The 13,976-nt window shown below is 36.5% G+C and overlaps 1 protein-coding gene across 1 annotated transcript in view; it reads left to right on the top strand.

Annotated features, from left to right (window-relative positions):
- The window catches only part of LIFR (LIF receptor subunit alpha), a 185,572-nt gene that overhangs the window by 129,155 nt on the left and 42,441 nt on the right, over positions 1 to 13,976 (top strand). The window contains 2 exon segments of the mRNA XM_053699675.1: positions 11,788 to 12,016; positions 13,440 to 13,616. Coding sequence (XP_053555650.1) covers positions 11,788 to 12,016; positions 13,440 to 13,616 — 406 coding nt within the window.

Here is a 13,976-nt window from a genome sequence, read left to right as displayed (position 1 = left end):
TATATCTCTTATAATAGGTGACCCTTGTATCCTGAAAAAATGTTGTGCCCACTGTTTCGAATTCGGCCATGAATAAATTGGCGTATGTAGGTGCCACGTTTGACCCTATGGCCGTTCCTGCAATTTGCAGGAAGAATTCTCTCTCGAATTGAAAATAGTTCATTTCCAAACATGCAGACAGAAGTTCCTGTATCACTTCAACAGGAGGACCCACATATGGATATTTGGCCAGTTGTCTGCATGTAGCCATGATGCCCTCACTATGTGGTATAATCGTATACAAGCTGGTCACATCCATGGTGACCAGCAATGTACTTTCTTGGACATCCGTAATGGTATTGAGAATCCTAATCATTGAGCTAGAGTCCAAAAGGAAGGAGTCCATATTCCTAACCAGTGGTTGGAGTATGGTATCAAGATAGATAGCGATTGGCTGGAGCAAGGAGCCTATAGCCGACACTATAGGTCTCCCCGGAGGGGACAACATACTTTTATGGATCTTAGGTAGTGTGTATATCACTGGCACCCTTGGATATTGAACTGTCATAAATCCTAGTGCATCCTTGTCTATGTAATTGGCCTCATACATGTTATTTAGCATGGTATCCAGTTTTTTCTTGTATACATCAGTTGGATCACCTCTAAGTTTTTTATAGGTCCCCTGATCCATCAGTTGTCGCATCACTTCAGCCCTGAAGTCAGTATAATTCTGGATGATAATTGCACCCTGTTTGTCCGCCTCCCTCAGGACAATGGAAGTGTTCTCTTGCAAGTTGAGTAATGCACCCCTTTCATCCTTAGTAAGGTTATGTCTAAACTATCCCCTGCGTTGGTATGGGTTAGATGTATCATGTTGTACCATTCTCGAGAAGGTTTTGATAGATGGATTATAGCTTATAGGGTCAAAGTCGCTCTTCTCTTTCAGTATCTTTTTAGGTTGATCCTGAAATTCACTGAAATGTTCTTTCAATCTCAGATTTCTAGAAAACTTTTGAATGTCAATGAATAGATCAAATAAGTCACATTTAGCTGTAGGAATAAACGACAAGCCCTTATTTAAAACCTTCTTTTCATCCTCAGTCAGTACATAATCACTCAAATTAACAACTAGGTCCTCATGGACCGACCTCTCCTGGGGGGTCTGGGTGGTAGGTTTGAACCCCCCCCCCCTTGGTATGGCTCCTTGTCCTTCCCCGTTTTTTTGACCTTGTTGTCATTCCCCCTCTGTATCCCATTTATGTTGGTGTGGGGGTAGAGGACACTGGGTTTCCATCTGAATCAGAACTATTCCCTGAACTATCCACGGTCCCAAAGAGTCTTCTCCTGTTGAATCTCTGATGCCAGGGTCTGTTTGAGCGATACTGTGCTCTCTCTTCGGGGCCCAATTGCCATCTCTAAACACTTTTATTTTTATAATCATTTGTCACATCCTCCAGTTTACGATTCTTGAATGTGATTAGTTCATCCTCATACTTCTTGATGTCATTATTAAGTTTACCCAGCCAATTTTGCTCTTTTTCAGCCTCCAATGCTGGTAGATGTTGCCCCTCATATTTAGATACTTCAGATTTATTTATTTCCAAGAGTCTAGAGACCTCCTGGATCACAAGTAATACCAAGTCCAGGGAGCATTTGTTCAATATATTACATCACTTTAGGCAGAATTCAGGATTGTTCTGCCTATAGTGGGGACGTTCTTAATGCGGAAGCCCCTAGGAATGAATTTTTTCCGGTGGTACTCTGACAAGTATGCTCCATGGCAGTGCATAGTTCTACTCCTTTTCCTCTTAATTTTAATCGGTTTCTCATAGATATTCTTGGATTGTTCAGCAATTACCCTGTGTGGTATTGTTGCAAAGCGTATACGGGACGCATCTTCTTCTGTAAAGAAAAACTCCTCTGCGCCCTGTACCTCATCCTCCAGGCCTTGTGCTGCTTCAATCCCTTCTGCCATAATGTATCATATGCAGTAAAAACACACTCCCAATTAAAAACAATAATAGAAAAATAAAGAGAGCCTCAGGAGTCACAGTCAAATTGAAAAAAGGTGCTGGGTGCTATTACAAAGTTAGTATATTTATCCAGAGAGGTAAAAGCACTCACAGTAACACCGTCAATTTGGACTGGCATTGCTTCCTGTGATGGACATATTTCAGAGCCCTGTTTTCTTGACATCCACTACTCTTACTAACATGTTCTTTGTCTCTCTCCCTTTTATTATTTTTTATTCTCTATTTTGGAAAGTGATGTATAGTGGCCTTCTGGCCTATCATGTACAGATAGTGTTGCTACTATGTGCTTAACACTGGCATAAAGTTCATAGGAGTGTTAGTCCATTTAGTAGACTAGTTTTTATAGATTAGATCCTTGTAAGCATTCGATCTATAAGGTATTTCTTGATCTATACAAGTGTTTTTTAGATTTTTCTATCTATATAGGATAGTGGTCTTATCTTAGATATTCTGGTATATGCAGTAGTTGTTGATTATAGGATTGTCCTCATCTATAATACACGGTGTCAGGATTATATTATATCCCCGTTTAGCTCTGACACTACTGCCGGGTATCCACCCAATGCTAGTTACTATCTATATTGTGGAGTGGGTTTAGAATAGCCATGTTGCGATATTAGCAAGTATCCAGGCTTGTTTATGTACATTTCTCGCTGCCCCTTTCAGTTTCATTTACATTGGCCTAGAGTGTAATAATGTTGCTACGATCTATGCAGCTTTGTCACAATTGTTTAGCTTTTTTTGTTATGCACACTCCTGTCATTTCATGTTATGTTATGTTATTTTATTGTCACTTAGAGACTGTCGACGGGCGTCCTGGTTGCCATGACAACCGATGACGCGGTGATTCACAGCGCGGCTGTCTGACTTCCGGTACGCCATCGACAGGGATGCACTTGGGAGCGGGTTATGGCTATAAAGGGTGAGTTATGTTTTATCTGTAAGAAGTTGTCTGAAGACGGGGGCAACCCCGAAACGTCACATTAAACTTGTTTGTTACTACAAAGACCCGGTGAGTGCTTTTTACCTGTGGATGAATATGTTATACTTTTGAAAGCACCCCGGGCAAGCTGGACTGATACGCATATAAACGGTGTTACTGTGAGTGCTTTTACCTCTCTGGATATATATATATATATATATATATATATATATATAAATATATATATATATAAATACACACACACACACTATAAATATATATAAAATGTGTGCGTGTGCCAAAAAAAATGTACCACAGACAAATGTGCTGAACTATATTGGAAATTAAATTGGATGTGCAGCTGGCATCATGGATAGTGGTTCCCTCCATAATATGTTGAATGTAAAACATTTGTTTTGTTTTCTTCCTCATAGAGGCTAAGATTAAAGATTGCTAAATGTATTTTACCTATGTCATTCTGAAATTTCTAAAGATTTACTGTGTCAACTATTATCTTCTGTCGAAGTTGAATCCTTAAATAATTAAAAATTCATGTTCTATGACTTGGTTCTTTTGCACCAGCATTCAGGTTCAAAGCCAGCCCCCATATCTCTCCAGGGCCGGATTTCCCATTAGGCACAGTAGGCATGTGCCTACAGGCGCCTTGCAGTAAGGGGCGCCTGCCTGTCAGTAATAAAAAAATTAAAATATATATATATATATATATATTTTTTTTTTTGTGAGGGTATTAATTTTAGTAAGAATTGTGCTGCCAGGTGCTTACAGAGTCGAGTGTTTATTGGGAATATGTTACAGCAGTTGAGGGAGCCATGAAGGAGAGAGGGGCAAATATTAAAACTAAACCCCTCCCATTTTCGCCAGGCATGTTTAGTTTCACTTTTATTTTATGTACTTCTGTTGCCTCAAACAGCCAAGCTCCATGCTGATGTGTAGCAGACACTTTTTGTTGAGGAATGAAAGCTTCAAAACAACAGGTTAGGACTGTACAAGGCTTCTAATGCTGCCTAGAATGACAACATAACATGCAGAGCACTTTAACCCCTTGGCTACCAGAGAGGGTTGCAGTGTATTCACTTGTTATGTGCTGTAGGGCATTTTTATAGCCAGTGAGTTAAATTCTGCTTCAGGATGAATGTTTTTGTTCTATAAAGGCCTTGGAGGTGTGGAGGTTATGTGGAACTAGCTGCTCTGCTCTTTATTACAAGTTGCCAATTGTGATTTACAAATTTTACAGCCTTTAGGGCACTTTGACAACAAAGTTTGTATACTGTAAGGCTGTAAAATGTGTATGTGTGTGTTTTATCTTATTTATATAAGGAGATCAAGCACAGGTCTTCATAACTGTTAACTTTATTACGAATGCTATACACACACACACTATGCAAGAGGCACTTCCTGACTCTACCATTGTGCACATAACAGGTTGATATGGTTCATACCAACTGATAATCTCAATATCACACATTTCCCTTTTTCTTTTCTTTTTAAACAACCGAAAACTTAAAGTACATTTTTTTTTTTTTTAACTGTAGTCTATGTGAAAAAACTTCAGTCCCTTTTAACATTGTTCAATTAGACGATTAGGTTTTTTGATATATCGACCTGACCTTGTTTGCATTGCATCACTGGCAGGCAAGTCAGTCGAGCTTTGCAAAGTTTCTCTGGCATCTTCATTCTCCAGCTGCAATGGAGTGTTCAATGTATCCTCACAGGTTTCCTTCACTGCCGAATTGTTGTGAACTGATGGAATAGCCATCAAATGTCTACGATTCCTACGTAAACATTGCCCATCATTGGTTTGAACTACATACGATCTTGGAGAATATTGCTGGATAACTGTCCCTTCAGTATTCCAGCTGTTTGAACCTTGTACTCGCACAGGAGTTTGTACCTGAAGATTCTCCAAAGGCTTTGCAGCTCGGTCATAGTATTCATTCCTTTTTTCTCTGAGTTTCAATTTGGTTTCTATTACATGTTTTTGTGGGAACCTTTTCCAAGGTTTCACAACTGGTACTCGTGTGACCAGCTGTCTGCCAAACAATAATTCTGCCGGTGACTTCCCACATTTTAAAGGAGTAGCTCTATAGCTAAGAAGAGCCAGACATGGATCCTCGTCTGCATCTGTTGCTTTACGAAGTATGTTTTTCACTATTTTTACTCCAGCTTCTGCTAATCCATTTGCTTGTGGATATCCCGGGCTGGATGTTCGATGTTCAAATTCATAGGTACTGGCAAAAACCCTAAACTCTCTACAATTGAATTGAGGACCATTGTCTGATATTATTACTCTTGGAATGCCATGTCTCGCCAAAATTGCTTTTACTTTTTTGATCACTGTACATGCTGACTCATCTTCCAATAATGCTATCTCTGGGTAATTAGAGAAGTAATCCATTACTAAGATATAATGCTGATTTTTGAAAACAAACAAGTCCATTCCTAACTTTTCCCAGGGTGCCAACGGGAAGTCCGTATCCAGTATAGGCTCTTTAGGTAACTGAGGTCTGAATTTTTGGCAAGTCCGGCATTGAGTGATCATTGTCTCAATGTTTTCATTCATATTTGGCCAGTACAAAATGTCTCTAGCTCGTCTTTTTGTCTTTTCTATACCTGAATGACCTTCATGTAGTCTTTTCAGTATTTGACTTTGCAAACTCGCTGGTACAATTATCTTTTGTCCTTTCAAAAGTACCCCTTTTATCAAAGAAATTTCAGAAATGTATGGTCTATACAGTGATGGCATTAGTGTATTAGATTTGCCACTAGAAACTGCTTTCTTCACTTGACTTAAAAGAGCATCTGTTTCTGTAGCCTGTTCTATTGCTGCCCACATTGCATGACTAAACGGGGCTGTCTTCAAGATCAGATTGACGTGAACAGTCACCTCTTTCTGCAACTGTAAGTCCTTATTGTTAAATGGTAAGTAAGCTCGTGGCAGAGCATCCGCTACCACCAACTCCTTGCCAGGTATAAAATCCAAGGTGAAGTCATACCTTTGAAGTCTTAGCAACAAACGTTGAATTCTTGGAGGTGCATCTATCAAGCCCTTTTGGTAGATGTGAATCAAAGGTTTGTGATCAGTTACTGCTGAAAATACTCTTCCATACAAATAAACATGAAATTTTTCACATCCGTAAACTAGTCCCAGTGTTTCCTTTTCAATTTGAGCATATGATTTTTCAGTATCTGTCAATGCCCTAGATGCATAAGCCACAGGCATCCATCCCGAGCCTTGATTTTGAAATAGAACTGCTCCCAATCCATTTTGTGAAGCATCAGTTGACAACCTTGTTTTTGCTGTTGGATCAAAGAATTGCAGAGTTGGTGCAGTAGTAAGCATGTCCTTCAAAAACTTCCATTCTTTCTGGTGATTCTCTGACCATTCCCAGGCATAGTTTTTTCTGAGTAGTTGTCGCATTAGTACAGTTTTGTCTGGTAAATTAGGTATGAACTTGCCAAGGTAATTCACCATTCCTAGTAAGCGTTGTATATCTTGCTTATTTTCTGGCTGTGGCATTTCTGTAATTGCCTTAATCTTTTTCATGTCTGGTAAAACACCACCTCCCGTGAGTTGTTCTCCCAAATATTGAATTGAAGTTTTTCTGAATCGACACTTTGTCTTATTGAACTTCAAATTATTCTCCTTAGCAACATCTAAGACCATCTTTAGCCTTTCATCATGTTCTTGCTTGGTTTTACCCCAGATCAGAATATCATCAATGAATACGGTTGTGCCTGGTATTCGTTCAAGAAGTTGCTGCATGGTACTATGAAACACTTCTGGTGCTGAACACAAGCCGAAGGGCAATCGTTTGTAACAGTACCTCCCATAAGGAGTATTAAAAGTGCAGAGTTTCATGCTTTCCTCCTCCAGTGGAATTTGCCAAAATCCTGAGGATGCATCCAGTTTACTGAATACAGTTGCTCCACTTAGCTCCCCAAGCAATTCTGGTTTTGTTGGTAAATGTAAGTGTTCTCTTAAGATGCTTTTATTCAGTTCCTTGGGATCAATACAGATTCTGAGACCCCCATCCGGTTTTTCCACCAACACCATAGAATGAACCCATTCAGTAGGTGTCTTGATTTTCTTTATAATACCTTTATCCTCCATCCTGGCAAGTTCCCGTTTAAGACGATCCCTTAGAGCAACTGGAACATTTCGCATGGCATGCACTACTGGACGAGAACCTTCTTTTAGTTGTATTTTATGTTGCATTGGAAGACATCCTATTCCTTCAAATACTGCAGCATAGTCTGTTAATAAATGTTCTATGTCCTCTTCTTTATTAGTTCCATCAATGGCATTTACCCTTTTAATCAGTCCTAAAGTTTCACACATTTGAAGACCCAGTAGAGCTGGTTTGTTTCCTGGAACTACCAGAATGTTCATTTTATGCGTTTGATTTCCATATTCCAGGAACACACTGCACTTGCCAAGCACTGGGATAAAATCCCCATTATATGTCTTTAGTTTAACTGAGCTTTTCAGAAGTTCTAGTTTGTTCTTCAATTGGTGATACTTGCTCTCAGGCATCAAATTAGCTTGTGCACCTGTATCTACTTTGTAAGCAATATTAGTGCCATTTGTAATAGCTTCAATGACCCACTCCTTATCTGTAGCTTTGGTTAAGTCAAGTATTCCAATAAAGAATTCTTCTGATTCCTCACTTTCTGACTGGTCAACAATGTGAACCGTTTTTTTAGCTTTACACATCTTTTGAAAGTGATTCCTTTTTCCACATTTTCTGCAGATTTGCCCATAAGCCTGACATTGTCTTATGCCATGCTGCTTTCCACATCTGGTACATAGCCAGTCTGATTCAGGCTGAGAATTTGCTGTTTGTGTGATAAAACTTTTTCCTTTCATTTTATTTTCATAATGTGGATGCACTTTGTTTTTCCCCACTGTAACTGACATTACTGGTGTTGCTGCTGTACTGTGGCAGAGTGTGCGCACTTGTTCCTGTGCTGCCTCTGAACTTTGACAAATTTCTACTGCCTTTTCCAGTGTTAAATCTTTCTCTCTGAGCAAGCGTTCTTTAACCCTTATATTTCTGCTGCCCATGACTAGCTGGTCTCTGATTAATGAGTTACACATTGCTCCATAATTACATGATCTACTCTTCAGTTTTAAGTCTGTTACATTCTACTCAATAGTCTCTGTTTTATTCTGCATTCTACATCTGAAAAGATACCTTTCATAGGTTTCATTGCGTCTAGGTACACAGTACTGTTCAAATTTGTCTAGAACAACCTGATAAACATCCCTTTCTTCATCTGTAAATGTGAAGGTGTTGTATACATCTATTGCTGCTGATCCTGCTACAGTCAGAAAAAGTGCAATCTTTTGTTCATCATCTTGCTCCTGAGCTCCTATAGCTCTAACATATAGCTGGAATCTTTGCTTAAACCTCTGCCATGCATCTTCCATATTACCAGTCATTTTCAATTCTGGTGGAGGATTTAACTTTTCCATCTTAATGTTCTGAATTATGCAGTATTAATATAAAAGTGTGTAGTGCTGTTAGAATCAGTCAATTGTACAAGTTATGATGCACTTACTCAGTTCATGAGAAGAAGCTGTAGTCACTCTGCCAGAGCCTTGACTCTCACACTTTCAATTTGCTGCAAAGATTTCTAATGGATTCCTCAGAGTCCTTGCTTGTCAGTTCAGATGGAAGCAGGGAACTCCTTATTCTGACACCATGTTTTATCTTATTTATATAAGGAGATCAAGCACAGGTCCTCATAACTGTAAACTTTATTAAGAATGCTATACACACACACACTATGCAAGAGGCACTTCCTGACTCTACCATTGTGCACATAACAACAGGTTGATATGGTTCATACCAACTGATAATCTCAATATCACACAGTGTGTAAACCACTCACATGGCATATTTGTTTGTATGTATATGTATGTATATGTATATGTATATGTATGTATATGTATGTATATGTATGTGTATGTATGTGTATGTATATGTATGTGTATGTGTATGTATGTATATGTATGTGTATGTATGTATATGTATGTGTATGTATGTATATGTATGTGTATATGTATATGTATGTATATGTATATGTATGTGTATATGTATGTGTATGTATGTGTATGTATGTGTATGTATGTGTATGAATGTATATGTATGTGTATGTATGTATATGTATGTGTATGTATGTATATGTATGTGTATGTATGTGTATGTATGTATATGTATGTGTATGTATGTGTATGTATGTATATGTATGTATATGTATGTATATGTATGTATATGTATGTATATGTATGTATATGTATGTATATGTATGTATATGTATGTATATGTATGTATATGTATATGTATATGTATGTATATGTATATGTATGTGTATGTATGTGTATGTATGTGTATGTATGTGTATGTATGTGTATGTATGTGTATGTATGTGTATGTATGTGTATGTGTATGTATGTATGTGTATGTATGTATATGTATGTGTATGTATGTATATGTATGTGTATATGTATATGTATGTATGTATATGTATGTATATGTATGTATGTATATGTATGTGTATGTATGTGTATGTATGTATATGTATGTATATGTATGTGTATGTATGTATATGTATGTATATGTATGTGTATGTATGTATATGTATGTATATGTATGTATATGTATGTGTATATGTATGTGTATGTATATGTATGTATATGTATGTGTATGTATGTGTATGTATGTGTATGTATGTATATGTATGTATATGTATGTATATGTATGTATATGTATGTATATGTATATGTATGTATATGTATGTGTATGTATGTATATGTATGTATATGTATATGTATGTATATGTATGTGTATGTATATGTATATGTATGTATATGTATATGTATGTATATGTATATGTATGTGTATGTATATGTATGTATATGTATGTATATGTATGTATATGTATGTATATGTATGTATATGTATATACATACACACACATCACATAAAAAATTGTTAATCTGTTCTTTTATCAAGTAAGTGTGGTATTTTTGTATTGTGGTAAATTGAATTTCTAATTTTAAACACATTTGTTGACCCCTGGATTACATATAATCTACAACATTCCATGTTTTCCTTTGAGAGCAACATCATATTATATTTATATTTCAGAACAAAATAAATGTAACATCTGTGTGTATTTGTACCAAAAATATCAGAGTTCACAAGATTTTTTTCATGTAGTGGAAAAAATACCTACATTTTATGTTTTCTTCCACTGGCTGCACAGGTTGTTGATGAGCTTGTATGCTGCTAGTTTTAATATTGCTATTGTTTACACAAAACTGTGTTTAACTCCAACAAAATGTTAAGCACATAGTCAAAGTCATCTCCAGAAAAGCAATACACTAATGGCTTGTCAATAAACATGTCCTATGAGCCCATCTGGGTCTGCACAGATGTGTATTGCTGTCTCAGAACTGACATTGACTATGTGTTTAACTCTTTTGCAAGAGGCTAACACACTTCTGTGCAAGCACTAGTGCAATATTAAAATGCTCTAGCAAACTGTCACATTTTATGTCCCTTTAAATAGGGTTTTCTTTAGAATATTTTGCATTAAAAGTTTAACATGATTTGTTTTTGTTATACATAATAGAAATTGTATGGCCATTTGAGTCAAGTGAATATTGATTTTTGGTGTAGCTTCCATTACAACAAATATTGCAATTGGTGTGTGTATTTGTGTATCTCCATAAAAGGGAAAATGTAATTTTACATCTAATATTTATTTTTAGTTGTCCTAAATAATAATAATAAAAAGTCCTAATTTTTTTCCACTTTTTTTTTTTTGGAGGGGGGGGGGTAGGGGGGCGCTTCAGGTTTTTGTCCCTACAGGCACCTGAGATGTAAATCCGGCCCTGTATCTCTCACATTCTTACATTCTTTTAAAGAGACTGTATACACCAATTTTCATATAACTGCATGTAATACACTACTATAAAGAAGAATATGCACAGATACTGATCTAAAATTTCAGTATAAAACCTTTTAAAAACTTACTTAAAAGCTCCCAGTTTAGCAATGTTAAGGTTAGGCTGGGACCCAGTGAAAGGGGCTGGGAAAGCAAGAAGGGCAGACACTCCCCCATTCCCTACATATGAAAAGACCCATTGTACAAACAAAAGCAGCAGGAGTCTGTAGACTTGGGTCTACATCTGATACTTTGGGGCATGGTTAGGAGTCTGAAAATCATCACAATGTTATTAAAAAACAAAAACAAAGCAAAACTATACATGGTTACAAAAACACTCCCAGATAGACTATATAAATGGATCATCTACAAAACATTTATGCAAAGAAAAATCTAGTATACAATGTCCCTTTTAAGGTGGATTATAAAAAATATTTGCTTGCGTAATATATAGAAATATACTGTATATACTTGGGCTTAGCCCGAAACGTTGCCTATGTCTGTTTGCTTGAAATAAATTCACTAAAATTATTTTGAGTGCTGCAGCCTTTCCTTAAATTCTCTCTGTCTCTCTTTCTCCTTTTCTCTCATATATTTGTGTGTGTGTGCGCATATATAAGTTTCTTGGAAGTATCAGCACATCAACAACCATAATTTATAATAAAATTAGTCCATCCCCCCACACTCACTTGGACACGTAAATCAACAAGCCATCTGGAGAAAGGAGGTCTTAAAATATCATGTGTACAAATATTTAGCAACATATATAGACAATATCAGTTTAAAATGCCAGAAACAGAACATACAACTATTATATTAGTGTAACAGTGAAGAGACTAAAGTTGTTAAACTGTTTATATATTTTTTCCTTTTAAGCTTTTAACAAAAAATGAAGCAAACGGAGTTGTGTACTCATATATAGTGTCCTGGAAACCACTTAAAAGTAACGAGGATCCAAAGTATGCCATTGTGCCTGTAACGCTGAACAGAACACAGATACGTCTTGACAACACTGATAAAATGGATTATGAAATTACCGTGGCCGCCAACAGTACAGGTGGATTATCTCCCTCATCGCGGATAACTTCTGCAGAGCTACCAAGTGGTAGGTTTGTGCTGAAAGATACTTTTCTTACAAATATCACTTTTATGTTCATCACTTTGTAATATTTGTTCCAAAGAATACATTATTCAGTGGAGAAATTGTACTGCTGAGGAGCAAAACAAAAAAACAATTGTTTGTGGCAACTAAATTGGATGTAGATCATCACACAGAGATCACCAAAACGTTTCTGCTAATTTGACACTATTGGCCTGATTGAAAGCTCTCTACTCAGACACCTTTGCAGTACTGATACTCTTGCCAAACTGTTTTTTACAAAGGCAAATTTTAGCTAGAGAGCGGTTTATCTCTGCAGGTTCTGTATGAGAAGAGACCCCTACATAACAATATAATGCTAAAAAAAGATTACCAAATACTTAGTGTCATTTATCTGCTGAGTTTTTTTCATCATCAGTCCTGAAATATCATTGTTTGGAGTATTAAATTGTACCATGGTTGATGAATATCAATTTTAATAATGCTGTGGTTAAACACACAGCAATGAGCATTTGTTTTAAAGGACATACAGGAGAGAAAATAAAATGTTATAATGTCCTAGATTACTTTATTATTGCACTGTCACTTGTATGTAAAACCAGTAATGCACCAATCAGGGGCAGCATATGTGTGTCTTCCAATCACCTGCCATTTTCATCTCATGGTAAGCAAGTAGTGCATTTCTCACTCTGAAGTGAACTTAAAGGGACAGTAAAGACAAACTTAAATGTATTGGATATGGCATGCCATTGTAAACAACTTTTCAATGTACTTCTATAGCAATTTTACGTAGTTCTTTGGAATCCATTATTAAAGAATAATCCCAGGTTAGCTCAGGAGCGTGCATATGTCTCTAGCCATCTGGCAGCCGTGTTTGCAACAATGTTTATAGCAATGTTATACATACACTGCTAAAGACACGTGCACCCTTTTAGTTGGTGGCTAAACACCTGTTTCTCTGCAAGCAGTAGCGCAATAAAAAAGCAAATGCTTTAGTATATTAGAGCATTTAAAAAAAAAATTTATTTTTGATCCAAATAATAAAGTGCTTTACTGAATGTTATTACACAAAAGAATGCTCCTGGATTTTAAAAAAAAAATTAAAAAAAAATTAGATCCTGTTATTTATATCTAGAGCCATATCCGGAAGCATTTATTCTGATTTGGGAGAGGTTTTTTTTTTTTTTTTTTTAAATAAATGTTCACTTTTGATGTTTTTTAGATATGAAACCATGAAATGAAAGTATGGAGAACACTAGTAAAATATGCAGTCTCTGCACATGCTTCCTTATAATCCTAAGGAAGTGTTTTTTTGTTTTTTTTTAATTATATTAAGTTAAAAAATTAACTTCATCTGTGTTTTTAGAATATTTGTTGATAAGATAATAATGTATGAAAACAAATAAATCACCTTCTGATTGTTCTGAAGATGCTGACACAGTAAAAGCAGTTGGAACGCCAGAGGGTATTAACATTACATGGCAATTTGATGCCAGCGTTTCGTGTGGGTATGTGATAGAGTGGAGGCCGTCCTCTCAGAAACTCTCCTCTAGAGTTATGTGGAAACACGTCCCATCTTCAAGTACAAGCATTTTCATCAAATCAGGTAAGCAATAAGAATTTCTGTTTACATAAAACTTTATGTATGCAAAAGAAATCTGTCTCTGTATTATATGACAGACCAGATATTGTGAGGGCTAAAGCCTTTTGACTTGCTGTTTTTGTGGGGTCTTAATATCCGTGTTTTTCTATTTGAATATTAGTCTTCTGTTGCCCCCATACTTTATCTGTATAGAATTCTGTAAAAGAATATGGCTGTTACTCGTGTGTTGCCCAAGTATGAGGTGCACCCAGTTTTGTCCGTGAGCGTAGTCCATTTCCAGATTTTGCAGGGAAGCACGAATTAGTTAGATCACCTCACTGGTGCAATTGGCAAGTACTGATAGAGACCAACAAGAAAGGCTGA

This window comes from Bombina bombina, chromosome 2 (genome assembly GCF_027579735.1).
Source record: "Bombina bombina isolate aBomBom1 chromosome 2, aBomBom1.pri, whole genome shotgun sequence".
Classification (NCBI taxonomy): domain Eukaryota; kingdom Metazoa; phylum Chordata; class Amphibia; order Anura; family Bombinatoridae; genus Bombina; species Bombina bombina.
Note: the sequence above shows the minus strand (reverse complement) of the source record. Positions and strands in the feature narration are given on the sequence as shown.